The sequence below is a fragment of the Typopeltis vanoorti genome, chromosome 9 (assembly GCF_054136105.1).
Source record: "Typopeltis vanoorti isolate ZY-2024b chromosome 9, IOZ_Tvanoo_1.0, whole genome shotgun sequence".
NCBI lineage: Eukaryota > Metazoa > Arthropoda > Arachnida > Uropygi > Thelyphonidae > Typopeltis > Typopeltis vanoorti.
Window position 1 is genome coordinate 11,812,175 of NC_143557.1, and position 12,203 is coordinate 11,824,377.

Sequence of the window (12,203 nt, forward strand, 5' to 3'; positions counted from 1 at the left end):
TTGGGCGGAAAGGAAACTAATGCTGCTTAGGTATTATTCAAGAACTATCTAACAGAAGCAATGTCTAAATGTATTCAAGGATCAGAAGGTTAAATAAGGTAGGTGCAAAATGGATGAATGAAGAGTTTAAGCATACTATCCAGAAAAAGAAGAGATTATGGAGGCAGCATAAGTAGCAATTAGTTGCATGAGAAGTACAAAGAACAGGCAAGGAAGGTAACTTGGTTGGAAGGGTAGCAAAAGTGCAGAATGATTAGCAGTTAGTTAATGAATTCCCCCATCCAGGAAGGTCTTTTGTTATGCAGCCGGCAGAAAAAAGAACAATTGTGGAAGGATGATATTGTGTAGTGAAAATGGTAAAAGGATAATCACTGTGGAGAATATAGTTCAAATATTAAATAAGCAGTTCATACAGGTATTTCATCCTTGTGAATGTTGCATCATGTAGAGTGAGTGTAGCAGAAAGGGATGAGGAAAGAACTCAGTGAGCAGAGGGATTTGGGGAATTCAGTAAACTTGATGTTAATATGGCTGTGGGACTTTAACATATCACCTCATATTTTGAGGGAACGTCCCAGAGATTTAACACTTGCCTTGACATACTTGTTTACTGTGAATTTTATACTGGGTCAATAAATTAAAGATACCAAGAAATTATATACTTGGTTTAATCCTTTATCCAAGTGTAAGCAAACAAGTTTCCGCCTGAACTATTTTCAGGACTGGGGCAACTCGTATAAAAAAGTATGTACCTTTTTGAGAATGTACCTCTCGAAGAGACTTTAGAATTACTTGCTGACATCTTCCCACAAGATATTATAAAATTATTTGATTTCGTAATGCACTCTGGATATTTCTTATGTCAAAACAAATTTTACAACCAAGTGGAAGAAACAGCCATGGGAAGTCCACTCTCTCCTGCTCTTGCCAACTTTTATTTGGAACATCTAGAAGAAGTCCTGTTCTCATCTTTATTCCCTCAATCATCCTTTTGGGTTAGATACAGAAAACCAACTTTCACAGGTCGTTATATTCTCAAAGAATCTGCTCATCATCCTTGTCAAAAAACAGGAATCATAAAATGTTTAATCCAACGAGCCAAAACTAATTGTTCAACTTCTCATTTATTACAGAAAGAACTTTCGACTATCCAACATCACATGAAACTAAATGGCTTCTCCAAAAAGAGTACACAACATCTTTTTGATTCTTACAATCCAACACAGAATAGCAAAGATTCAATACGTCGAGTTCCAATTCCTTACATTTCCGGGATTTCAGAACCAATTTCAAGAATTCTGAAGAAATATTTAACAGCCACTTATACACCTATTGACAAATTATCCACCCATTTTCGTTCATCTAAAGATAAATGCTCAACCTTGTCTCTACCTGGTGTGTATCAAGTTCCTTGTAACTGTAATCTTTCCTACTTTGGACAAACTGGACGTTCCATAGAAAAAAGAATTCAAGAGCATCAATCATCAATTCAACACAACAAACCCGAGAAATCTGGATTAGCTCAACATGGATTAGAAACAAGCCACAACATCCTTTGATCCAAGACTCTCCTCCTACACAGATGTTGCTACAAATTAACGTTTATTTCAAGAAAGTGTAGAGGACTTACTTCAACGTCCTAACTTGAATTGTAATGACTGTATGTCTATATCAAAAATTTGGGAAAGTTTAATCAGGATAACACAATTTTTTTTTTATGTAAATTTCCTATATTAGTCTAATGTTATTTAAGATTATTACATGAATTTCTGAATTAATATCTTTAATTATGACTTTAAAAATGTTTACACTTCTAATACTTAGCGATAAGAAATCACGCGGCTCATTCTATGTGTGAATGATCAATTGTTCGTATTCCACCTTGTTTTATTAAAACTATTCCTATGTAGCCACTGAAGATGGTCTGTAATATTCAGGTTGAAATATTTGGCAAATTAAATTTTTATTCGTGTGTAAACGTGTAGATATTTCTAATCATTATGTCACAAGTATCGTTAAAGAATCAGACATGTATAATGCTATGCATTTTTGGGAAGAAATCAGCCTGAAAGAAACAAGAAACGGAAAATCACCTGGAGAAGATAAGCTAGGTTCAGAACTATATAAATACGCAGGAACAAGATTCAAAGGAAGACTCTTATTATTTTTAAATAAAATTTACTCAACTGGTATCCCCCCAATAGAATGGAAAAAAGCAATTGTGATTCCTATCTTTAAGAAAGGTAATAGAGATGACCCTAAAAACTATAGAGGTATCAGTATACTAAATTCATGTTACAAAATATACTTCATCTTAAATAACAAACAAAAAGCAGAATCTTAAATAACAAACTAATAAAATATTCCGAAAACTTTATTCTAGAGGTACAAAATGGATTTAGAAAAGGACGATCATGTATAGACCCAGCCTTCTGCCTAAAATTAATAATAGAGAAAAGAAGAGAATATAATTTAGAAACACATATTGCATTTATTGACTTTGAAAAAGCATTTGACAAAGTTAAAAGAAACATATTATTTAACATTAAAAGAAAGACAAATACCAAATAATATCTTAAAAGCTGTCACAAGTATATATGAAAATAATCAAATACAAATAAGATTAAATCACGAGCTATCATATACAAGAGAGATAAACCAAGGGGTCCGACAGGGATGTCCCCTCTCAGCAACTCTTTTTAATATCTACTTAAATGAAATAATAATAAAATGGAGTAAAAATTTACATCAAGGAATTAAACTTTCACCTACAGTTAACTTAAACACTCTCCTCTTTGCAGGTGACCAAATAATAATTACAAATTCTGAAGATAACTTACAGAAAGCTATTTTAAATCTAAATGAGATATCCAAAGATTATGGTATGATAATATCAACAGAAAAATCAAAAACTATGGCCTTTAAAGGACAAGATCCAGCAAGAACTAAAATAGTATTAGATAACAAGATCTTAGAACAGGTGAATTCATTTAACTACCTAGGATGTATGATCACTTATGAAAATGAAAAAGATATAAACATAAAAATTGCAAAATATTTAAAAATAACAGGAGTAATTAACTCTATATTTAAACCAAACCTAGTTCAAAAACAAACCAGGCTAAAAGTATACAATACATTAGCCCTACCGGTCTTAATGTATGGAAGCGAAATCTGGACAATAAAACAAAAAGACAAACAAAGATTAACAGCAGCAGAAATGAAGTTTATGAGAAAAACTGCAAAGTATACCCTATTTGATCACAAAAGAAACAAAGATATTATGAAAGAATTAAACCAAGAACCAGTAATTGAAAAAATTAAAAAATATAAACATAGATGGATGGAACACGTTCAAAGAATGAAAACAGAAAGATTACCAAAACAAGCCTTAAAGTACAAGCCATTAGGAAAAAGAAAACCAGGACGTCCTCTTAAACGATTCAACGATGACTTCTAAAGCCATACTAGGCCTAAATCCTTGATATGTATGATGATGATGATGATGATTTATGGGAAGGATCACTACCCAGACTGGTTTCGAACTTTATTGAGGTGAAAAAGTAAAAGATTGCTCATCATAGGCCTAGAGTAGTTTGTATAGGGATGCAAGAGAGCCTGATAGTATTAGGAAAAAGAAAAGACAGAGAGACATGAGAGAGAGAAGTCCTCAGCTCTTTTATATCATCATATAGCCAAAGGCTATCAGTTTTCCTTTTTCGCCAGTCTCATATAGATGAACAACCAAAAGGCCAACTGAAACTAAAGTGCAAAGATGACTGATACCCAGGTGGTTAGCCCCATCTGGGTTAATTGCCTTGAGTTGGCCTTCTCTGCCTGGGATTGCTCTTGAGTCATCCCTGCAAGTGACTATAAGACCACATTGAATTAAGAGGATGGAACTATATAAAAAACCTCTCATAGCAAGAAGAGACAGATTTTTATCTCCCTCTGGTGAATATTGTATAATGTGGGTGGTCTACACCATCTAGTCATAAACTTGATATCTCCTATAATGTTTCTTTCTAAATACAAAAATCATCTGACTGAACAATAAAATTTCCGCAATAGCATTTCTATGTCATATTGCTGGTTTTCAAATCCATGTTTCTTTCTACCTTCCATAAATGGTATTTTAATTCATTAATTATAAAAATCAAAATTCTCTTCCCATTGCTGACAGGTGGTGGGTATTGCAAAACAATAACCTGTTCTGTTGTAAGTAATGGAATGCCCAACACATTATATAATCTGTTCCAAATACGCAAAGCAAAAGGGCAGCTGTAGAATGCATGTTCTACTGTTTCCAATTGGTAACAGATGTCACAGATTGGATCTCCGATGTTAACGTACCTCCATTTGATGGCAGTGACTGGAAAGCGACCATATCCAATTCTCCAAGCAAGATCCTTCCTGTTAAGGTACCCTTGGAACTTCATCAAGTAATGAAACAAAATATTGTTGTCAATACCCAACTGGGGAACTTCGTGATGAAAGAGACCGAAGAACCTCGTGGTGAAAGAGACTGATGGAAAGTTAATGGAAATAATGTCAATTCCAGAGTGTTTTAGCAGTCTTAGAGTTAAGCACAGAGTGTTATAGTATTCAGGAATAATCTCAGCTTTTGGACCTTTATAATCATTAACTCCAAACAGGGGATCATGATGTTGGAGGCTTAATGGATTTTTTACAAAACTCAAAAAGAATTAAAATAGAATTTAATACTTCCTATATTTCGTCCTAGTCACTAGGACATCTACGGGGATTACAAAAACAATTAATGTAACATATACACAAATAACAAACAATACTAAGCCCAACCACGTGGGTGACACTAAAGTCCTATCTAGGTAGAGCGCCCTCTAAGGGCAGTAGTAGGTGGCCTGGAATGTAAGGTGGGAACTCTGGTGATGAGTGTTTCCCAAATCTTCGGAAGCTTAATGCAACCGTATTTATTGAGATTTGGTTGGTTTTTGAGAGCTGCTGCTGCTGCTTCTAAGAAAAGTCTCTCTTTCTTGAATTTGCTGTGGTGGAGAATAGTGGTTTACTTCCATGATATCCTGTGGGTGGTGGCCAGAACATGGTCAGCCAAGCCTGAATGGCCATAATTGTGTTTGAAGATGTAAGACTTGTGTTCCTCTAGACGGATGGATGCTGATCTGCTTGTCTGTCCAAAGTACGCCAGCTTACAGGAACAGGGTACTTTGTAAACTCCAGGCAGAAAGAGAGGAGAGGGCTGATCTTTCGTAGAACGGATAAGCGTAGCAAGTTTGCGGTGGGGCTTATATGCTGCGTGTAGGTTGTACTGTTTCAGTATCTTGGCTATTTTTTCGGATGTGCCACGGATGTAGGGTATGGTGATGGCATTTTTAAAATCTTGTTGACGAGAAGGACGGGGAATGGGGGTTGATTATTTTTTTTGATACTGTGATCGCTGTAGCCATTGGAGAGGAAGGTGCTGTGTATGTGGTTAAGCTCAGTAGTGAGGGCAGTTCCACTGGAACAAAGATTGTGGGCTCTCTTGGTAAGAGTTTTAATAATGCCATATTGTTGAGAGGGGTGGTGATGGGAGAGTTTGTGAATGTATCTGCCTGTGTGTGTGGGTTTTCTGTATACGGTGAAGGTAAGTGTATCATTAGGCAGGCGTGTGACTAAGGTGTCTAGGAAGGGTAAACAATTGTTCTTTTCCTTTTCCATAGTGAACTGGATTCTTGGATGTAGACTATTGAGATGACTGAGGAAGGAGTCTAACAAGTCTGGGCCATGAGGCCAAATAGAGAACACATCATTTACATATCTTAGCCAGATAGAAGGTTTGAGTGGGGCTGAGTCTATGGCTCGTTTTTTGAAATCTTCCATATAGAAATTGGCAAGGGGGGGTGAGAGGGGGGGAACCCATGGTAGTTCCCTCTATCTGCTTGTAGATTTTGTTGTTCCAAGAGAAATACCCAGAGTTAATGGCAGAGGAAAAGAGATCTAAGATGTCAGAGGGAAAAACGTTTTCTAAGAGAGATAAGGTGTCAATTAAGGCAATATTGGTAAACAAAGAGGAGATATCAAAGCTTATCAATATGTCTGTCTTATTCAAGGTTAAATTTTCTGTGAGGGCTTTAAAGTGGTTCGAGTTTTTTATATAGGAAGGGGACCTTCCGGTGAGGGGGATCAGAGAGTTGGCCAGCTGTTTAGATAGTCTATAGCAAGGTGCATTGGTGGCATCTACTATAAGCCTGAGTGGGGAATTGGGTTTGTGGATTTTTGGTAAACCGTATATTGGGGGGGGGGGGGGGGGCGGGAGCGGAAAGGTTTAAGTTTTTTCGTGACGTCAGGGGGCCAGGAAGATACTTTTTTGAGTAAGATTTTTAGTTTCTTAACTTGTGTCTTTGTGGGGTCGTGTTCTAGTGGGATGTAGGTAGCACGATCGCGGAGGATAATGTTCATTTTACAATTGTATTCACTGGTATTAAGAATGACTGTGGCATTACCCTTATCCGCTATGGTGATGACGATACTTTTTTCTTTAGTATCACCCATGTGGTTGGGCTTAGTATTGTTTGTTATTTGTGTATATGTTACATTAATTGTTTTTGTAATCCCCGTAGATGTCCTAGTGACTAGGACGAAATATGGGAAGTATTAAATTCTATTTTAATTCTTTTTGAGTGTTGTAAAAAATCCATTAAGCCTCCAACATGATGTCCTCACAGCACTTAAGCCTCTACACACGTATCCAAACAGGGGAATATGAAAACCCAAGTAGTACCACATAAGGTCTGCACATGTGTGATTAGTCTGCAATATTTTATGGATTTTAGAAGCTGTATTGTATTGCAGAATTTTAAGACTGAAAGTTCAAATTCTCCATGCTTTTTTGATAGTTGAAGAAATTCTTTTATAAGTTCTTGGTATCAGCTGGACCAAAAAAATTGCACAGGTTTACTATATAATTGCTTTCTTCAGCTTCTGTGATGTCTGTAATATTCATTATGTATGAATAAGCAGGAAAGATTATAGTTTTGAGTACTATGGCTTTAGAAGAAAAGGAAAGTGGCCCAATTTTCCAGTCTTCTAAAGTTTCAATGTTCTTGTATATAAGTTCTTGAACTGGTAATATTGAGTAAATGGAGAAGGGAATTCCAAGTATAATGAAGGGTTAGTCCAAAAGGAATGCCTCCAAGATCCCACTTTCCATAAACTTTTAATTTTGTCTTGTCTGCATTAATAATTAATCCATTGCTTTCACTGAATTTTTCCAAAATACCAAAAAATATATATATGGAATCATTATCCTTCAAAGTTCCCACTATATCAGCATATGCTAATAACTTATTTTCTTTTATAGTTGAAGGAACTGTTATTCCTTGCACAGCATGTGCATTGTTTACTACTTCCTGCAAGAAAAGTTCAAGAGCCGATGCAAAGAGCAGTGGACTAAGAGGGCAATCTTTCTTGACTCCTTTTCGTATTTTTACCGGGTCTGATAGGAACCCATTAACTTTGAGGCGTTTAGTTGAATTGGCATAGGTGCCTTTGATAAAAGATACCAAGAAATTATATACTTGGTTTAATCCTTTATCCAAGTGTAAGCAAGGAAGTTTGCACCTGAACTATTTTCAAGACTGGAGCGACTCGTATAAAAAAGCTAATGACTTCACATCACTTGCCCTAGTATTCCATATTCACCTTTATTGAGGTCTCATCAATGGGAGCCAGACCCAGAGGTGAAAGTAAGGTTGAAGTAATGCAGAAGTCATATTTTCATATACGAGTAGCCATAAAGTGTCACACCTTATTATCAAAATACTCTGAATTAGAGATTAATGCTTAGCATTATACATGTCCACAAGGAGATGTGCTTGGAATTATGGGATACTTAGGCAAGTGATGTGAACTCTTAGCTTTTTTATACGAGTTGCTCCATTTCTGAAAATAGTTCAGGAGCAAACATATTTGCTTATGCTTGGATAAAGGATCAAACCAAGTATATAATTTCTTGGTATCTTTAATTTATAGCATAACCAAGTGGAAAAACTTCCAATATACTGGGTCAAGTTCTAAAGCTGAGAAAGAATGGAAGGCAAGATTGTACATCTTCATAAGGAAGGTAATATGATTCAGGTTTCAAATTATAGGCAAATTTGTCTGTCAAGTGGTGTGGTTAATGTGTTGGAAAAGTTAGTGAGGACTAAGATCAAGAATTGGGTTGACAACAATGAATATTCTCTTTGATGGGCAGTATGCATTTGCTGAAGGAAGGTCATGTTTTAATAATCTGGTCATTTTCATTGGTTTATCATTAGATATTTCACTGGATTGCATCATCTATCATTCCCACAGTATAATGTAATAGTTGATGCTATTGTGTCAGAATTTTTCATGCTATAAATAAGACAGCAAGAACTAGTTTTCATATTTCATGCTGAAATCGCTATTGCTAGTTACATGCAGTTACACCTCACAGAAAAAGTGTGATTCAAGTTTTGAGTAGAGAAGGCTATTCCTCTCATGAAATAGCTAAAAAGGTGTCCTGTAGTCAATCTACTATAGTATGGTATGGCTTTCACAAGTGAATGAAACCAGATCTGCTGAAAGGGAGAAGAGGACAGGAAGAAAGCCACGGTCTACACCAGGGTTTCCCAAGCTATGTTCTGCGGAAAGTGAATAAGTGTTCCGTTAAAAATTATCAAAATTGATATGAGCTTGGAATGATTTTAAATGCTGCAACAAGTTCGAACATGTTTGAAAATCAGGCACTCCTCAATTTGTGTGGGTTGTGCTATTAAGGCCAGTGCGCAGTCACCTTGACTCAGCTGCCCGCAGTTGTCGACACCTCTCCGAGCCGAGTGAAGTACAGAGGTATCTATTCTAGGAAACATGTAGTCACGAGCAAGACCAATGCAATGCGCTGCGGCCCGGCATGTCTGTAGTGCACTGTCATACACTACAGGCCTGCAATACAGCCTGCTTCAGCGATAGTGTGCGCTTAGCTTAATATTGAATATGAAACCAATGATACTTGACTCTAACCAAGGTGTTCCGTCAAAATTTCAGGATTTGTGAAGTGTTCTGTCGTAGGAAAAGTTTGAGGAATGCTGGTCTATATCATGCCAAGATCAAGTTCTAAAGCAGCTCTGCCTCAAAAATCGCAGTGTGTCATCCTGAAACTGAAACAGAACTGGAAAAAACAACAGAAGTTGTGGCAAGCTCTGTAACTGTCAGGAGAGAATGTATTCGACAGTGACCGAGTGCCAGGCATCCTGAAAAGAAGCTCTTATTTACCAAAAAAATGAGACTGGCTCAGTTAAATTGGTGTAGATAGCATGCCAAATGGACTCCTAATCAATGGAAAAGAGTAGTTTTTTCTGACAAGAAAAAGTTTAACCCGCAGGGTGCCGCTGACAGACAGTTGAAAGGTGATACAGTTTCTATGAACATGAATGTAAGGTGACAGGTTCATTGGACAAGGGAGATGCTCACACAGTGGTATACTTCGATTTTGCAAAGGCTTTTGATAGACTATCACATGAGAAGTTAATAGTTAAACTGGAATGGAAGGGATTGGATAACAGATTAGCGATTTGGACTGGAGGAAAATCACTAATGGGCCCTAAAACAGACACCTCAAGAGTCTGTTTTAGGGCCAATTTGGCTAACTCATATGTTAATGACAATGGGCAGGTGTGAATGAGGATATTTAGCTGTTTGCAGATAATGCAAAGTTGGGAAGAACTAAGATGAGTAAAGCAGACATTGTGGCCTTATGTGAGGACTTAAATAAACTGAGTGAATGTGCATGAGCATTAGGTTGCAGTTCAGTGCTATATAGTGTAAGGTTTTAAAATTTGGGAAAGAAGCATGGGATGCCGAGTACAAGCATATGCCCCTCACATGACAAGTTAGGTTCCAGATCGTATAATGAATCACTGTTTTTTTTTTTCCCACTTGTAGATGTGGGAAAAAGATGTGGTTTAATAATGTTTTTAAGCATTCACATATACGCTTTTTGTATATTTGTATGTTCATCCCAACTCAGATGAAGTCACTAGCTTAAGTGGCAAAAATAGTAAGTTTATTAGACCATTACAACCCATAAACCCACTGTTAGTTATTTTTTATTACATTAAGTCACACATGTCAGTTCTGAAAAAAAAAAAAAAAAAATAATAATAATAATAATTTTCTCAAACATAAAAGTTATTCTGAATAGGTTGGTTTAAAAAAACACACCAACCAGTTTGGTCAACAACCTACACCATTAAAAGTTTTCTTTCATTTCAGCAATAAGACTAGTACCTTTATGGGCAACTGTAGTATTAACTATGGTAGCACTTTTCACTTTATCTTTCTTTTTAACATATGTAACAACAGTAGTGCAAGGTAACTTTAGCCAGCAACTTTTCTCAGTGCTCAATACATTGTGATCACAATTTAATAATTTTAATCTTAGTATCTAATAGGTTTATGTATTTTCTTCTTTTCAGAGGAAACAACGGCACTCTTGTTTTGAATTTTATCTGCCATTATTAACAAAAATAAAATACAATAATAGTTATAAACAGTTTATAATTCACAGTGAGACACAAAAACACAGATATGCAGTGAGTAAAGATGTTGTAAACAAACAGTTCACAAAAAGTGTATCGTTGATTCCCAGGAGCATAATGTTGCCAAAACCGTCATTTGAGCGAATACAGCATCATACAAATAGGAACTGGTGATAACTGAAAGGTGTTGTATGAGCAGATTGTTGTAAAGAAAAGCATTATAAGATGGGGTATTAGTGTATACAGTTCATGCAGATATAGTGGAGGAGGTAGAGGAAACAAGAGATCTGAGGGTGATGGTAGACAGGGACCTAAAATTTGGACAGCATGTTGCTAAAATTGTGAAGACAGCACAACTAACCCTGACAATAATGTGGAGGACACTAACTTGTAGACAAAGGTATTATGGTTCCATTATATAAGGCCTTGATTGGGCCACAAAAAATGGACTCTAGTGCACAGATTTGGCTACCTAGTTTTAAAAGGATGAGAGATATTGCAAATGGTCCAGTGTTAACTGACTAAGGTTGTTTCTGGTTTCTGTTAGTTATGAAGAAAGGTTATAAGCAAAGGAGCAAGAAGTAGATAGCTTTTTGCATGGAGAATGACTGGAATGCAATGGTTGAGATTGTGGTGACTGCAGAGAATGTAAAACAATATGATGATTTGTGTATGTGACAGAGTGACCTCCCATAATGAAATAATAAGTCCTTGATTCCATGGAAGTGTGAAGATAATAATCATAATAATTGCACGTACCAAAATTATTTAAAAAAAAAAAAAAAAAGTCGTATGATCGGATAGCAGTTTAAAATGAGCAATAGGTGGAATAACCCTAAAGCACCAGGTCCAATAGGTTTACAGTGGCAATCTGGACAGAATCTTTCAGAGATAAAATGGAATAGTTTATGTACATTATCAGTATGTTCGATTTTGGATTTTTTTTATAGCATAAAAACAGCAATTAAATATTAAAAATTGATCAAATTTTACTGATTTATATCAATTACCTGTCTTCTAGGTGGTAAGGGAACAGGAGGAGCAGGTCTTTTCTTCCTGATTGGACTGGGGACTGAAGGAGAAATTTCTTCTTTAGTGATAGATAATAAATTTCTGCTTGTAGTTTCATTTTTTATTTCTGCTCTATTATCAAGAATGGTGAAATCTTTTTTGTCACATTCCTTGCTAAGACTTGTGGCTCCAGGAGTATTCAAATGCAATGTTTGTGGCAGAGGTGGTGCAGACTTAGTTTTATGGGTTAAAACAGACACTGTGCCATTCAATGTCAAATCATGTTCAACTTCAGATGTATGTTGTGGAGATGCAGAAATCTCAGTAATTTGATTTATTGTGTTCTCATCTTTTGAAATTATTTCAGTTAATGAAGGAGGAACTGGAGCCTTTCTTTTCTTACTTGTTCCCTTAAGAGTGCCAGTTTGTAATTGTGTTAAAGAAGAACTTCTTTGTGAATTAATAATAGAGTGCATTTTATTTTCATTTATTAAGCTTCTCTTCACTGTATCTGTTCTGCCTGCAGGAACTGGCTTCATATTCATCCCATGTGTTAGAGAATTGGGCATAACTGGATCCTCATCATCAAAATCCGAGGAAGAGGACAAGAAAGGGTTGCAGCTTTTATCATATTCATCTTCTTTTACTTGT

At 36.1% G+C, this 12,203-nt stretch overlaps 1 protein-coding gene across 2 annotated transcripts in view; it reads right to left on the reverse strand.

Moving 5' to 3' along the window:
* The window catches only part of LOC150102885 (uncharacterized), a 269,877-nt gene extending 257,752 nt beyond the window's left edge, over positions 1 to 12,125 (reverse strand). For both annotated transcript variants that reach the window (XM_090397856.1, XM_090397855.1), the window contains exon 1: positions 11,552 to 12,125. In XM_090397856.1, coding sequence (XP_090253982.1) covers positions 11,552 to 12,121 — 570 coding nt within the window. In that variant the 5' untranslated portion in view covers positions 12,122 to 12,125. The remainder of the gene's footprint in view (positions 1 to 11,551) is intronic.
* Between the last annotated feature and the right edge of the window lie 78 nt (positions 12,126 to 12,203).